This window comes from Zingiber officinale, chromosome 6A (genome assembly GCF_018446385.1).
Source record: "Zingiber officinale cultivar Zhangliang chromosome 6A, Zo_v1.1, whole genome shotgun sequence".
NCBI lineage: Eukaryota > Viridiplantae > Streptophyta > Magnoliopsida > Zingiberales > Zingiberaceae > Zingiber > Zingiber officinale.
Window position 1 is genome coordinate 150073522 of NC_055997.1, and position 17721 is coordinate 150091242.

Consider the following 17721-nt stretch of genomic DNA (forward strand, 5'->3'; position numbering starts at 1 on the left):
CTGCCTTGAGTATTAGGGTACCAAGGACCAGAGCAACCCAATCGTTGTCTATAGTTAACGTTGACAAGACCTTCTGACGACTGAGTCAATATAGAAGACAACTCATCATACCATCCCCTCTGGGTCATGACAACTCGATCAACATTCTAACTACATATTTCGGCCGTTCCATCTTCTCAGCATCCGAACGAGATCAAGGAAGATATATTAAATAAATCAACTATAGATGACCAAAATTGTACAAAATTGCAAATTGATTCATAAGATTCAGACACATGTATATATTGTTCACTGAAAAGAAAATTGTGCAAGAGCAAAGGTCCCTTGTGATTTACCCGCTTTCAAAGAATATGGAGGGACCGACTTCATCTTTTGCTCCGACTGACAAACTAAAAAACATCTTGTGCATTTATCCACATATTGACAATCGATCCTTAACTTCAAAATTCATTTGGGGATCTCCAACTCAACCAAATGAAAGTTCATGTGGCACATCAAAACAATTTCAAGTTTAGACACATTGTCCTAATAGTTATGGGCACGAATATATATTATCACACAAGTAAACAGTAAAAACTGGTACGAGGCATACTTAAAAATGAATGAATGCTCGATCGATCGATCGAATAATTATCATTTAATTATGCTTTTCTGTACAGTACACAAAAGAGGCAGCAACATCTTAGACTACGTACTATGATGTGTTCAGTTTTGGATCACAAGTTGCAAGTGGACCTGGAAATAAACAATGAAATGAAAACATGTGGACTTGCAGAGCAGCAACTAATTTCAAGTCCTAAACTAGCAATATCTCACTCTACATGATATGATAAACTTTGCATGGGCAGGTTGGCCAATAAATTGCCACCACTTCCCTAGCTGAACACTCGCCATCTTTTCACTGCCTATTTATGCTGCATCAACCTCCACTCCCTTGGCCAGGATCTCTTCAATGGCAGGGAGAGCTTCAAGAGTTCGACCAAGGAAGAAGAGCTCAGCCCAGCATTGGGTGGTGAGGAAGCTTAAGAAACTAGAGGGAATGGTCCCTGGATGCCAAGGTGGTGTTGGAGTTGAGGAACTCCTGCGGAGAACTGCAGAGCACATTGTGTTCCTAGAGCTGCAAGTTGCTGTGCTAAGCAATGTGTGCCAAACTGGATTGCTGGATCGCGGTTGATTTATGAGGTTAAATCAACCAGAATTTTGGTTCGACCCTTTTGGTTGGCCATTAACTGGTTGACCTGGTTAGTCTCATTAGTATAAAAACTTAATATTTTAACTGAGCTGCCCTTGAGGTTAGTGATGTATGTGTTTCCCAGTGACCGTGTAATAATACATTGTTAAAATCCTTAAATCAAAATTGGCCTAACCATAATTTCTCTTCATACTTGCCTTCAACATGTTCTATGTTTGCTTTAATGATTGATTGGTTAATTTAAGGATGTTTTTTTCACATTAATTAGTGACTAATGAATTGATTAGTCATGGCTGAAATATTAAGAGGTATTTTCTTTAAAAATTGTCCATCTATTGATATCTTGCCTTCAAGGTTGATTATCAAAATCATATGATCCAAACTAACCTAAAAAGTCTGAATCCCAATTAGGATTTGAGGCTGGAATCATTCAGTTGGTGGTTACTCAACCAACTAGCTCTAATAGGTATAAATTAAAAGGTTGTGTTTGGAGTGGAGTGATTCATTTCTATTGAGAGTCGTTTCTCTGTTTGGTTGCCTATTTAGTGAATCAAAATGAAATCCAGTATTCTCCTTCCAAATGTAATCAAGATTCCAGGTTGTAGACCCCTGAATAAAACATTACAGGCCTAAAAAAACTCAGAAGAAACCCATCCCTCACTCGATCCTATCCCACTCCACATGAAAAGCTCTTAAATCGACTGAAAAATATTTACTTGCTAAAACATTGGGTATTATGGGTGGTTCTTATAACCTCTCATCCATGTATAATTTACTTGTGCATCAAACTAATTGTGGATTAACCTCTCATCCATGCACTGTGGCCAATTACTTGGCTGTAAGTTATAGATGTATCTGATCTATGAACAAGCTTTGCAAGTTGTGAATGTGTTTGACATCACGTTTTGTAAAAAATGTCATCCATACATATGTTCAATGGATACTTTATATCTTCATTTCATTCTATAATGCAACATAGGAATGGAATTAAACATTTCACTAAGGATTCCTCTCTAATCCAATCTCATTTCCATTCCCATTCTATTCTATTCTATTCTATTCACGCCTACAGAACAACCCAACCTACAGTCTTTAGTAGTTTAGTGGTAGGATGGGAACTCGTTGTTTCAGTGTAGTTTCCACCTAAATTTTTAACGTAGTAGTAATCATAAAGAATCTGGTTCTGTGATCCTTCAATGTCCTCCTTAGGTAGGTTTTGATCCTCACATCCTAAACCTAAAATAGAACTCAAGGAAACATGTATCTATCCCAGGTAATATGCCATCACGATGTGATGTAATCAATTGCATTAACACAATCTATTATCTGATCATCAAAATTTCTAAGCACAAGAAACAACTTGTATCTACCATAGACAAGATTATTAGGGTCATCAATTTGGGTGATATAATGAACAAATTTTCCAAATACATAGTATACACACCAACTTACAGGTTATTAAGGACTTGATCAATAAAAATTATGATAAAGGGGTTTTGTATAAACCTCTCAGTAAAGAACAAAATTCAAATAAGCTTTTGTATCTACCTCTCAGTAAATTAACAATAACATATGGGAAACAAGATATGAAATCCTGTTAAACATTGGAATGCTGGAGTATTTAGAAAGATAATCTGCTCTTTAACAACCAAGTCACGGACTCGGCCAGTATATTCATGGCTAATAACACCATTAGTCAGGATTCAATATATGTGCGTTTTTAACATTTTCTATAAATCATCTAAAACTCCCTTATGTTGACTAAAATTGATCTGGAAGATATAGAAGCATGAAATTATTTAACAAATCCCGACGATCCAAATTAAAAGAAGTCTGCAAAATCTAGAAGGGGGTCCAAATTAAAGAAATCCCCAAGCACAGATCGGCAAGATATAGAAGTATGAAGAACAAAGCGATTGTGATCGAACTGAGAAAATACAAAGGGAGAAGAAGCGATTCGCACCTCGCCATTGTCGGACCAAGTGGGAAGACGACAGGAACGAGACCAGCCGCTTCTGCAACGGGCGCAAAATGGAGGACGTCACGCGCCACGTAGGCCGAGAAGGCAGGTCGGGTCTGAAAAAGGGAGCTGTTCGCGAATATTCCAGCTGTGGACATAACACGCGCTGTAAAGGCTCGGAGAGAGAGTGTTACAGCTGCGCATCATCACTGATCAGGGACGTCCATTTGGCCCATGGCCAGCTGTCTCCTCCGCTGCGACCGCACGGAATCATTCCGTGTGGTTCCACTGAAGCTGGCGCTCACTCCCCGATGCACCACGCGGTGGACTCCCGATCGGCGCGTGGGCCCCGCGAATTCAGCCATTGATACGGAAGGTGGCATGATGGGTGTCCCGGGCACTCAAAAGTGTAAAACAACGCGTATATCTCGATAAGATAACATCATTAATGGCGACAAATTTAAAAAAGAGACACTGAGCTCCGATCTTCTCCGCCGCCGGCGATTGGGAGCGGGCGGATTGCCGGAGAACCAGGATTTTGATTAATATGAACGAAGGAAAAATAGTGCGAATAGAATCGCAAGGACAGAGTGGAAGTAGAATTAATAGTTTCCTTCTTTCTTGAAGAAAGAATCCATTGTGATTTTTATAAGAACCTAAATTTGAACAAAAATGTAGAAAGGAGCAGAGGAAAGGGATCTTTACAAGCTTTTGGAAGTTCTGGCGGTGGATCTGGGGTTGTAGCCGTAGTAGGAGAGGTACCACTTGACGAACTTCTTGAGGCCGACCTCCAGGTTGGTCGTTGGGTTGTAGCCGAGCTCGGCGCGAGCAAAGCTGATGTTGGCATGGGTGAAGGGGACGTCGCCGTTGCCGGGCATCTCCACCTCGTTGATCGTCGCCTTCACCTTGAGGTGCTGCTCCAGGATGCGGACGAGAGCCGGCACAGTGACCGGCGATGTGTTGCCCAGGTTGAAGATGCGGAACTGGGCTGGACCGCGCTTGCTGCCGCCGCTGCCAGTACTCTTGGACGCGGTGTCGAGGGAGGCGACGCAGCCCCTGACGATGTCGTCGATGTAGGTGAAGTCGCGGGCGAGGTCGGCCCTGTTCTTGCCGCGGTAGACGGTGATGGGCTTACCCTGGAGGATGTTGCGGGTGAAGGAGAAGTAGGCCATGTCGGGGCGGCCCCAGGGCCCGTAGACGGTGAAGAAACGAAGGCCGGTGATGGAGAGGCCGTAGATGTGGTTGTAGGTGTGGGTGATCTCCTCGCCGGCTTTCTTGGTGGCGGCGTAGAGGGATGCAGGACGGTCTGTGCGGTCGGACTCCGAGAAGGGCACCTTCTCGTTGAGGCCGTACACCGACGAAGACGACGCCCAGACGATCGCCGGCTGCGGATCAGCGGACTTGCAGGCCTCGAGCAGGGCGACCAGACCAGCGATGTTGCTGTGGACGTAAGACGCCGGGTTCTCGATGGCGTAGCGGACGCCGGCCTGCGCCGCTAGGTGCATCACGTGGGTGAAGGGCACGACATCGAAGAGCTTGGAGAGGAGGCGGGCGTCGTTGATGTCTCCCTCCACCACGAACACGCCGTGCGACGCCAGGACCGCCTTGCGGGCCTTCTTCAGCGACGGATCGTAGTAGCTGTTGAAGTTATCCAGCCCGACGACGCCGTCGCCGCGCTTGCGGAGGGCCATAGACACGTGCGTGCCGACGAAGCCGGCGGCGCCGGTGAGGAGCACGGACTTGCCGCCGGCGCGGCGGGGGGTGGCGGACGTCCGGATCTGCATCTCCCACCGCATCCCGCCCCAAGAGGAGTTGAAGTAGCGGGAGGAAGAATCGACGAAGCTCTCGAAGCTGAGGTAAGAGGCGGTCAGCGCGATCAAGAAGAGCGCCCACAGGAACATGGTGCCGGTGGAGGCGAAGCACCGGTGGAACTGGCGATTCATGGAGTGCGCCCGCTCGATCTTGACCTTCCCCGGCGTCGACGGGAACATGTCGTCTTCGTTCAATCTCATCATCTCGACCGATTTGGGGCGGATGAAATGGCAGGCCAGGCGTTCGACGAAATGTCTCACTGCACCTGCCAAAGGACCGTTCCCGCTGGGGCGAGACTTTAAATAGCAGATAGCAAACGGAAGGGGGAAAAATTAACCAAATTAATGCCCTTTTTTTTCCCCAATTTATAAATAGCTGTCACGGCTATTTACCAAACCGCTTCGCTTGCTATTTTCGGGTGGATATAATCGCCTGAATATTTAATAATAGCAAAAATCCTTTAATTGGGTGCCGGGGAAACGGATTCACCGTCGAACGCGGTGGGCCCCGCAGCAATTAGGCGGTCCCACTGGGAGACGGCGAAGCGCCTGTTTCGCCGGGATTGGTCGACGGTGGTCAGGACGTTTGAGTCGGCGCTGCGTTGTCGGCTCCCGATTGGATGATGTTCAATTTGGATAAAGTAATTGACACGGACGTTGAATTTGGATAAAGTGTTTGACACGGGGTGTGAATTATTTTTAAGCATTTTAACCTTTTTAATTTATTTTTTATTCAAGGTTTCTCTCATCAAGATTATTAAATTCTTATCCGCGAGTTGGTACTTGAATATGACTTAATATTAGATAGGTATAGTTCGATTTTTTTTTTATATATCATCGGTCGTTAGGATAAATCGAAAAATATTCGTAACGATCAGTCCAATATCTTTTAATTGTGTGTCTCATTTGAAGAAAAAATTTCTACAAATTTATTATAGCTGGGATTCGAACCACGGGTAACTGGATGACAACCTAGATACCTTACTACTGCATCATAACCCGGAGACTTTTCGGATTATTTCATGTCCCTTATCTAGATCACTCGCTTGAGACTAGTGGAAAAGTTTGTTTCAAATTCTTGTTATTAAACTCCTACTCATCTAGGATTAACATTATTAAGATAATGACGTTGCAATTATGTTGTTGATAACTATTGAGTTTTGTTTTTGTTGTTCTATAATTCATATAATAGTGATTGATAACTAGGTGCATAAAAAAAATCTAACTAAAGACATAATTTCCAAGAATAAACCAGGTGTGACTGTAGAAAAATTGCAGGGGGGAAATCTGGAATTACAATTGAATTTTATTTCTCACATTCTTCAATTATGGAGAAAATAATAGTTATGAACATGAGCCGGGTTCCTCAAGGTACATAAGTCAATTCTATCGAAGTACATAAACATCCCTTATTCTGGATCAGGGCTAGCAAGGACTAACGTTAATGATAAGCCTCGTTTTCAGTTTCATTAAGAATTTAACTTCCATGGCAATTTCTCCTTTTTTGATGCTTAATCTAGAGGAGAAGCAAAGGTCCGAGTTGTAGGTTGATCATAGCCAGCATCAACTTATTCTCGCTTTAGACCATGCCCCTTTGTCTTCGACCCACGACCTCAACATCAGTTTCGCTGTCACTGTAGTCAGCCCAACATTTTTGCTTGTCGATAGACCTTGCTGATTCTGGTGCATTATCTGCTAGTTGAAGGTCATCAGAGATAGTAATCTGTTCAGGAGTCTCTTGTTCAGGAGTAATCTGTTCAGCATTGATAGTAGCGTCTGTACATTCTGTAGATTGCTCAACTTTAGTGATATTGTCAGCTTCCTCACTTTGTGACTCAGAGGCAGAAACTGGAGTTGGTGATTCCATCAAACTTTCTGGTGATGAAGGTAAACATTGAGGGGAGAGTGAAATATTGTTTGCTGATGCTTGAGAGCCGCTTGGGGACACTGGGTAGTTGCTCTGAATCAATGGCTGGGTAGGAACGAATTCGGCGGCATTAGGATTCATTGTTGGACTCAATGAGTTACCATCCTGAGAAGCCAATTCACCATTCTGAAATGGCAGTTTGTTCCGATGACTACGATAACCTGAATGGTTATAACCCCCAGTTATCCGCGGGCCATAGGGCACCCTTGATGTGGCAGACTGGTGGAGATGCTTATGAACAGGAATTACCACCATGGGAGGAATACTTACAGGAGGTGGTAAAATTCCTCCATGATCTTTGAAGCTTGGCAAGGGAACTGAGCTAAAAACTGGTATTGTGGATGGATTGAATGGCGCTGCAGCTGCAGAAAGTTTGCTGATGGGCTCTTTGGCTGTCTCATTGTTCTTCTCTTTTATTGGCTCACTTTCACATCCACTTGATACTTGTTCCTGCATCTCCTCACCTACATTGCTCACTTCTTCGGTGGAACCAGGGACATCAGGTTCGTGCATAGCAGCAGTTCCATCTGAAGCAGATGCACTTAATTCTAATTCTTTCACTTCATGGCATATCACTGATATTTTACAAGATTCTTGCACTGCAGGAGCTTCCTTGCTATCTTTTTCTTCCACAACAGGATTTGTCTCCTGCAGAGCTGTTTCTACCAGAATAGAATTCATTTTCTCCTTGCTATCTCCTTCCACAACAGAGCCATCAGACTCTCCATGAGTAGATGCATGTTTGCATCCCTCAATATTTTTATGTTTGCTCATCTCCCCTTTAGAACCATAGTTTGTTTGTTCTCTTATAGCGTGTGACATTTCCATATCGTGGTTATCTGCGACCTTGATGATAGTTCCCGGAGCAGCCAATGCCACATCTTTATATGATAAGTTTTTCCTTGTCGAGGGACTAGTGTTTGCAATTGGCGAAGAAACTGAATTGGGAGCCATAGCAGTGGTGGCAGGATCTGCATCCATTGAAACAGGAATGTTGCTTGCTTTCTGATTGAAGCTTAAATTCTTGATGAACTTCTTTGAAGCAGGGCTAGTAGCAGCAGGCATACTATCATCATTTGCTGGTGTTCCAGGAGAAGAAATGTTGGGGGAAGTTCTAGCTCGATATCGTGGACTTTCTACATTGTTCAGCGAATTTGTATTGATTTTCGCCAAACTAGGTCTCCTTGATACAGATTTTTGGTTTGCGAGAGATCGTGCCTTTGAGAAAGCTTCTTGCCATCCTTCTTCAGTTGAATATTCCCCCATGGCATCCTCCTCTGGATTCGATCTTGACACATTAATGACGACGATATTGGGCTTCTCATCCTTAAACTCCATGGGTGGATGAATGTAGGAGTTGTTTTCCTTGTCATTGGTTGCCACCCATTCCTGCTTTGGCATATCAACCTGGTCGTCGTCAATCTCAACAGTTTCAAATTGGTTTTGTTCATTTCTGCTTTTTATCTGCAAAGATAAGAAAACATAGTCAACGCATGTCAAAAAGTACTTGTGTAGATAATAACGCCTTGTAAAGACCCAATCAGAACCTTTGCAAGGGCTTGCTTCTTTTGAAGTTCTCTGGATTTTTGTTCTGCTTCAGGGTTGATATAATCTAAAAGGTCAGACACACTGCATTGAAAGTGCAGCAGAAGTCAACGAACCAGATAAACTGTAGAGAAGCAAGACAGGGAAGTAAAGAAAAGACTATGCTAGATTTTTTTTCAGAACAATGCTAGACTACATTTTGACAACCACTTCTGAAACTAACTCTACTAGCTTGGTCTTCAACAATGGCTTCATGAATTGTCAAATGGAAACTTCGCGACTTGTTTCATTTAAAATTTCTGAACCTCATCATGATGTTCCTGCTTAGTAATGGTTTTATTTACCTCAGATGACCTTTGCTAGCAATGGAAGCATCAGGCTTTGGAGTACCATTTCGTGCAGCTTCCTGCTGCTCGAGAGCCTTAGACTCGAAATACTCAAGCCATGCAGCAGCATCCTGCATTATAAGATGAACACCATAGTGATGATCAAACAATGAAAACAAACAAAATAAATCTGTTCTTATGGGATGGTTACCTGTGTCCGTAGATCTTCTGATCCAAGCTTTGCTTTAAGTATGCGGAGAGTTTCTGCTCATGCTGGACACTTAAAGAATAAGCTTCCATCAAAGATAGAGCAATGGCAATAGCATGATAACTAGCTGCAGTCTGTGATATGAATATAAGTCAGTACATATCCAAAAGTGATAAGCAATTTCATGGTTTACTCCGTAAGATAGAAGAGCGTAGGAAACAGAAATTATGATAAACGAGGATTAGTATTAACCTGTATATGATCACTTCCAAGTAGTCTCTGGTTGCATTTCAATGCCTCATGTAGGTATCTAAGAGCAACGTGCACATTACCTAACCCCTCTTCCATCATAGCCACATTTATGTATGTTGCAGCAGTGTTAGGATGTGAAGGGCCACAAGTCAGGTGCAATAGGTACAATGCACGATTAACGTACCTATGATAAACAAATCACAGAAATTATGCTATCACTATTAAGATCTCAAGTTACATGTCTATATGGATTATGATGAGCAAACTCAAATCATGCGCCAAAATAAATCAATTGTTAAGCAACAAATTTTGAACTTTTGGCCTAGATGATTTATGCACTGTACAAAAAGATATGAATAATGGTAAAAAAAAAAAAAGACTCAACTTACTTCAGTGCCAGTTCTGTATGCTGAAGACGATAGTAGAAAACGGCAAGATCACCATAGCTTTTCATTGTATCTGGATGATCAAGACCTAGTTCCCTTTCATTAATATCCAAAGCCTTTTGTTGATAGACGGTAGCCTAAGAAGAAAATGGAACTCATCTTATTGGCAATAAGAACCAACATGGTAAAAGTTCTCCAAAACATAAACTACTTATACAATGAAAAAAAAACAAATTAAAATATATAAAGTAGTTAGCCAGCCTAAAAAAGTGATTTCTTCTATGGAAAAGAACTCCGAGACTGCATTTATTACTTTCAAAGCATAGAGAGAGTATCCTACTTTTTATCTTCCAATTACTATGGCTTCAGCTTTTGATGCAACAAGCATTGCAAATTGGCCAAACAAGTTCTGTTCAACTCATTGGCTTTATCTTTTGGTAAACTAGCCTGCAAGTTGGTAAACTAGCTGCTAGACTCATTTGCCTGGATGGCTTACAGAAGATGTATTCTGCCAACTGACTGACTGACACCTGACAAATTCTCTAAAGTTCAATAATATCTCCGTTAGGCAGTTTTTCCTATATTGTGTGGCATGCTGAGCATCGATTGCATCTATGCTCAAGCCTGGGAAGTGTTAGATTTAATTGTTTTATCCAAAATAGGATTTTAGTCAGTAAATATTATTTTGAGAGATAAGATATGTGAATCTAGTTTCCACTTTTACATTGATTAATACTGCTCTATCCTTTGGTTTTCATGCTTAGAACCAATTCAATAGCATAGAGTATCATAATCAAATTTCTTGATGAACATTCTCCAAGGCATGTACCTGGTTGAAGTCACCAGTATGGTAGAGAACTACAGCCAAAAGACTGTATGCACCTGCCGTCGTTCTGTGGTATGGACCACATACTGCAACTAGTTTTGCTAACGCCTAGATTTTAAAAGGAAATAGAAGGGAAATGATTAGAAGATTTTTGAAGCCAACAACCATGACAAAAGCAATAATAAATAAAAACTTGTACCTTGGTCCCATAATTAACAGCATCCTCCAGTTTTCCTTTATCTAAAGAAGTTTTAGATGACTCCAGCAAAGTGCGTCCATCAGCTGATGCACAGGTAACGTGCTGCAATTTCAAGTCAGAACAATCGCTTACAGAAAATAAGACAAGATAATATCTAAAGCTACAAATCCTTACTTTGTATACAGGAACCATGCTCACAATGTCTGATTTCCTAAAAGGATGTGGAGTTTCAAAATCATAGTCTCTTGGTACTAGCTCAAGTCCTACCTGCAGCATAAAAAGCAAAAAGTGCTTAGAAATTAAATCACCAAGAACAATTTGGCAGGAAATCTCAGACAACAATATGACGACAGATACAGTCCAGGACCTTGTGGCAAAGACCACGTAGAATTGCATACTTCCTCAAGTCCTTGCTGTCCTTATCTTTCAAATTCCACCCAAATCGCTTTAATAGGAAAGTTTCCAGCCACTTATTTTTGAGACCGATTTCATTGCTCAAGTAAATATCTGCAGTATCTGCAGGCACTGATCCAAGCAATACATTTAAACAAGATGCGATGGTCCAAGCCATGTTAGACATGTCACCAACAACTGCAATGACAGCTTGAAGTATATGCTTATAAGCTCGAACTATCATCTCATGCAAACAAAGGGACTGCACATGAGGGAGCTTGTCTGCAAGGTCAACCTGTTCAGAATGTGAATGGAAGTGCAGAAAACAAAAAACTTATTATCTTAGCTTTTATATTAAAAGTTAAACTTAAGGCATGCATTAACAAAGATTTGCATTGGACTAAAAATATGTTCACTATTATTTAATAGTTTACCACACGTCCAAGTGAACACATCTGCAACCCCCTGGTATGCATAAAATCTGTCAACGTCCTACCATCAACAGGAGAAAGTTCGAGTGAAGCAAAATCTGCTACCTGAAAGAAAATTGTCATAATAATAACGGACTACCTTGCAAAGCACCAAAAGATATAAAGAACTAACGTGAAAGTTTAGGAATTATACCAACTTTGGCAGTGCAATATCCTCATAATACTTGAATGCCATCTCAATCAGCTCATCTGGTGACTGACATAAAATAATTCACAGGAGTCAAGATAATGCAGAAGATTGAATACATAATTATAAGCAACGTATTCTCGGAGCCAAGGTTTTGTTGAAACAAGGAACTTGATTCAAGTAATACGTCAGAGTGAAAGTCAATCCAGACAGATGGAATCATGACCAATTATACAACTAAAGTTGAGGATGATATAAGGGATTGAACAGTAAAATATTTGTTGTATGCATTTGAAAGAATCCTGCAGCTAGCAAGAACAATTTCATGTAGCTCAGTTTTAGTGAAATACAACAATGAAAAAGTCAGGGAACAGGTAAAACCTTAACATGAAGACCAGTATTAGATTCTTTGAGGCGTATGTAGTCTGCTTCAGGAAGCAATTTTTGTAGCATCATTTCCTTATCTTCCTTACGTTTAAAACCATCCACATGTTCCTTAATCAAGCCCATGCTAGGAGTAGAGTTTTCATTTGTAGAATCAGTTTCCCCATTATCCTGCACCTTCTTCTTTATCTGCTTTAATTGACCAAAATGTTTACCGAGCCCTTTTACGGTTGTTTCAACTTTGCTGTCTTTACATTTATTGGAATCAGTATTCTCCGATTGATTCTGTAAATGCTGCACCCAACAAGCCCCTAGTTCCCATCTAATTGACATTTTCCGTTCTTTAGTTTCTTCATCTAACCTCAGCATACTATCTGCTAATACTTTTAGCACCAAGGACCTGAAGGAGTGTGAAGCCTCCATGTCTGTACAATGGGATTTCTGGGCTCCACATGATGAGGACTTGTGCAAAAGCATTCTCAAGCTGAAAGGCATAAAGCACAGAATTCATTATCTTCCCCTAAAGAAAAATGAATCACATTATAGATGGCTTAGAACAGACGGCCTATGCTCATACAAGGTCATCATGAAACAGTTAATAAGAGCTTATCCTCTTAAGTTGTACCTGTTGACATTTAAAGAGTTACTACCTCCCTCAGGCTGCTCTTCAATATGAATGCCTTGTTCAATCAAGGGACTTTCACCTGAACCAGCATCAACTTGAACTCTGACAACAGCAGTATAACCACAGTGTCTAACCACCATGACACCTAGGGTGGCAGTATCCTGCAAGAAAAAAATGCTACTTCAGGTCTTAAGTCCAAGGAAAACTAGATGCAATAAAATTAACCAAGTGGTGGATTTGGAAGTAGAATTACATGAACAGTTGCACTCTCATCTGCAGTGATTCCTTTTAGTAAATTTCGTTTACAAATATCCTTAGAAGACTTTTCTGGGACTTGAATTCTGTCCAATTTAACATCCAATTTAGAGCTGGCATCAGCATTGTCCTTTGTAACTGTAATTCTTAGATCTCTGATTTGTTCTTCATGTAAAATTACAGCGGAGGGACCATATGGTGATTCATTTGAGCACTTGTTCTTGATGATTAGTTGTTGAATAGCCTCGACAGCTTTGATAACAGTGACATCAATGAATAAGCTGTGAAGAAGGAAAGCCTTCCTATCACGGACTTGCCTTTCCTCAGATGTTTTACAAGGCATTGCTGCAAGGATTGCAAATTCTTTGGCCCATGGCCTCTCAGCATTCTTGCCATCACACCCCTGGCCTCCACCATTACCACCCCAAGTTTCATCTTCTGTAGGAAGAGGAGGAAAAATTGATGGAAAATCTGCAGCTATTGGAGGAACCACCCAAGTGTTTGCTCGAAATCCATATGGAAGATTTCCAAACTGAAAGAATGCAGAATGAACAGAATAAGCCTTAACCAACCAAAGGTTGCCATTGTTTGCTTGATGCTCAGTTTTCAAGTGGTGATAAACTGTATCTAGCAAGATAAGCAGTTGCAAGAAAAAAAATGCAAATCCCTGCGATATATTTTGAACTTTGATACTCCTTCTAAGAAGTTCTCTACCGATAAAAGGAAAAAAGGCGTCATAATAACTGAGTTTGTAAGGTGAAATGTAACTATTGTAGTATTGCTCAACTTAAGAATGAGCAACAACATGTATCTCACTTCCAAGCCTAGTAGTCTTAGATTTAGCAGTCATCCCCGATTGAACGCGCTTAATTTTTGATGCTACCTTGGGCCAGCACAAAGGATACCGCCAAAACATTATAAATTTCGAGTACTATAAAAGAAATGACATGCTCCTGTGTTTCTCCAATTATAAAGATTTTACTACACAGGCTATTGATGCCCGTCCTTTCAATCCAATAAACAAGAATGTTGTAACAGGAATATCCCAGCTAAGTTGGCCATTATAAATGCAACATCATCACCACTATTGAGCTGTGTTAGCCACAACAATTTAGGTTCGTCTAAAATAGATCTTATTCATTTATCAAACTCTTTCCAAAGATATATCATAGTAATTTTTTCTCCATTTCTTAAATCATATTTAATTATGTTAACTAAAGCTTTTCAGTCTTGATAATGAATCAAGTCTTGAAAATAAGTGGAAAAAAATTGACAAAGGGCTAAAAGTAGACCAACCTTATTGTGCTTAACGAAAGCTTTCATCAGTGACTTGTATGCCTATACGTACAATAACTCTTGGTAAGAAGGGAAACAGAAAACACTGGAGGGACCATAAGACCAAAAAGTTTATGTGAAACCTTACACTATCAAAGGCTCGGCTTATTTGCTGCAACAAGTAAACTAAAGAATGACTTATAAGAGACCTTCTTCCAGAGGGATAGAACCCATCTTTCGTAGAGTTTATGGTCACAAGTTTCCCATTGCAAATCTTCACCTGCTCGTCGATTTGAAGACTAAGATGAAGTTGGCTGAAATAACTAAACAAATGTAGTATTTGTTGGACCAATCTGAACTACGAACACCAAAATAAAGGGGAAAGGATAACGCACATCAATCTGAAAGAAGTTATCTTCCTTTTTATCATCCACAAATGGTCGCGAAGTCCTCCTTATATCTGGAACAATTTAGGAGAATATAATTTCAAACTCCATATCCAGTTTTATCACAAAAAAATATGTGTTTCTTAAAAAAGGAAAAGGAAGAAAAAAAAGAAGGAGAAGAGAATGGCACAAACATTGGAGCGGCGGAGTAAGGTGGGAGAACGAGAAGAACTCGTAGAATTGCCCGAGTTTGGGGGGAGGGTACAACGGATCGTCCTTGTGCACGTTAACCGTAGAGGATATGAGAGAATCAACCTTCTTTCTCCCGGCAATGCCATCGGCTTCGTCTTTACATTCCTCCCCGTTTGTCTCGCCCGACCTCGCAGCGTCGCCGGGGCGCGTATCGTCCTTCCCTCCGCCTCCGCCTCCACCTGCAGTACGAGGACTTGCTGGTCCTCCATTCCTCTCCGGAGAAGCGCCGAACGCGGTCGTGCAGGCTATGACGTCCAGCAGTCGGCGGATGTGGGCGACGGCGAGCTCCTCCGTATACTCCTCTGCGAGAGAAGCTTTTATAATTAATAACAATCCCCTCCCTGTCTTCTCCCAGCCAGGATCCACATTTTCACCCAATAATATATAGCCACAAACACAGCATGAGTTTCCCACCCAAAATGATAAGAATTTTGATTACATTTTTTTAAAAAATAATAAATAATAAATATATATTTAAAATTAATATCATTTATTATTTAATTGTGTTTACCTTGGACGATAGTAATATGGCATGGCTTTAGTGAGACAACTTCCACCGTATCCTTTAACTTGTCTCCTCGTGACTGTCATATAGAAAATTAGTGAAGATTTATAGGGCAATTAAAGAATATCAATCATTCTATTTTCTCAATAATAAAATAAAAAAGTCAAATAAATATCAATATAATAAAATTACCTCATGGGAAAGGGAGAAGTTGGTGAAGTGGCAAGTGTCCACGTGTACGGACAATAATTTACGGACATCAAGTATCTTATCCGTCGATATACCCTACAAAGGAAATCCCCTTAAATTCTTCATGAAATTACAAATAACCTCTAAAAGATTTTTAACTCTTATCCTGTCAGAATTAGAGGGTGAGATACTAAATACACAACTTAAAGGAATCAAAATGAAAATTTCTTTCATGCACTAATCTTGATGCAAAGTCAAGTAATTATCATTTCGCCCCCTTCCCCCATAATTTATTCTTGCTGACTTTTCAAATTCATCCTCATTTCCCCTGAAAATGAGAATCGAACCTTGAGGGTGAGCAGCGAGTAATCCGGCGTCTCGACGATGACATCCACCGCCGCCGGCAACACTGCAACCAAAAGGCTCCGGCAAGTCAATGCGCAGACTCATCGCCGCCGACGGCAACCATCGAAATAAACGGCACCATAAAGAGAAAAAAGAGAACAGGAAGAAACAAGCAATTAAAGGAGCATTCACCTTTCTCTTCCTTCTTCTTCTCGCCTTTGACTCTATGCGCCTTGGCCTTCCCAGCTTTGGGAGCCATCTCTCCTCCTCTAAAGCTTTCAAATAGATTTCTGTCTTAAATTAAGCTCCAAGAGGGCAAAAGGAACTGTAAGTTACAAACTTTACATAAAGAGAAGGAGGAGGAGGAGGAGGAGGAGGAGGAGGCAGAGGTGGAATGAGAGGATAAGGTTGTTGCTGCAGCAGCAGAGAGGTTTAAGCGAGCAGAGCGTTTGAAGGAGAGCTGGAGGGGGGCTGTAAGATCTGGGAGCCCCTCAAAATCTATGGCCAAGACTTCCTCACTTGCAAATCCATATCTTCAAGTTACACCCTTCTCCATTTTCCACTGCATTTTCTTTTTGTTTTTTTTTTTGTTTTTGTACTGTTTGTTTATCTTTACATGGATTTGAGATAAGTAGATGTTTGGAGTTTTGTGCTTGGTGCTGGAAACGCAAGGACCAGAATTGTGGTGGCGATTTCAGGAAAGAAAATATGGATGGATGGCGTTTGGTTGTGTGTTTGCTTTGTGCTTCTTTCAGTTAATCAGGATTCAAATTCATGTAACAAATACTCTCCTTATAATTTAGGTAGTATAAATTGATTTAATAAATAAAATTGTATATATATATATATATTAATGCCGTTATGATGATGGGTCCCGCCTCGTTGCCACGGTGGAGGTCAAGGGGGGTCAGAGTTAAAACGGTCAACGAACGGATGACTGATCGGGTGGGGCGTATTCCGACCAGGGGTTAAGTATCGACCCACCATCTTTGACATAGAGTAATCAAACCGACGCTTTAGGGACGCGTAGAAGCTGAGCCAAGCGACTCTTCCACTCGGCGCGACAGCGGACAACACGGACTGAGGACTTTCAAACTAGCGGCTCTCCCACTTGGCGTAACAGTGGGCTTCTGGCCGGGCGGCCATTCAGCTCGGCCAAGCAATAGACACAGTAGGATATCATTCAGCATCCTTTTGGGAGTTAAGTGTCGCCGACGGATGACATGATCAAACAGAGGATCGTACGGCGGAAGCTTCCACTGTCACTTCATAGATATGCTCGGTCAGTTAAAGTACTGTGTCAAGGATACTTTACTGACGTATCTCTTCAGGGAAAGCTTGGGATAGCGTGCCCGCTTTGAGAAGCGTGCACATATGCTATAGGAGTCCTATATAAAGAAGGACCCGGGCATCGGCGGAGATATACTTTTCTCGCGATTTCTACTATTGAGCTATAGTTCTTGTTTCGTCGGAAGCTGACTTGAGCATCGGAGGGTCATCGTCGAGGACCCCTTCACTGGTTCGACACTGATGCTACTTAGGTTATAGGTGGGAGCGAAGTCCACATGATATCAGTAGTATATATATAGATATATATAAAGGTATCATAAAGAAAGGTTCACTACATTTTAAAGAATGAGAAATATTTTTAATCCTCCATCTAATCTACTCATATAAATATAATGTTTTCTGGATCACATAAATTGCATGTCAACTCATTTGAGGAGGATTCAGTCATCAATAAAGTCTCATCAAGTGAGCTCTTCTTCTTCTTTCTTCTTCTGGTTGGGTTCTTCCAACATGGAGATATGATCTTGTCCTTTCAGATTTTCTTGGTACCATTTATTGGATTACGATATCAT

The 17721-nt window shown here is 41.3% G+C and overlaps 1 protein-coding gene and 1 pseudogene across 1 annotated transcript; both read right to left on the reverse strand.

The window, feature by feature from the left end:
• Window positions 1-592: 592 nt before the first annotated feature.
• On the reverse strand, window positions 593-5268 carry LOC121998749 (UDP-glucuronate 4-epimerase 1-like). Its single transcript, XM_042553787.1, has one exon. It carries the CDS (start codon window positions 5165-5167, stop codon window positions 3854-3856), a length of 1314 nt encoding a protein of 437 aa, XP_042409721.1. The 5' UTR covers window positions 5168-5268; the 3' UTR covers window positions 593-3853.
• A 988-nt stretch (window positions 5269-6256) lies between these two features.
• LOC121998748 lies at window positions 6257-16369 on the reverse strand (annotated as a pseudogene).
• Between the last annotated feature and the right edge of the window lie 1352 nt (window positions 16370-17721).

Coding starts and splice junctions, on each gene's coding strand:
- LOC121998749 (XM_042553787.1), bottom strand. CDS start 5,167: ATGATGAGATTGAACGAAGACGACATGTTCCCGTCGACGCCGGGGAAG.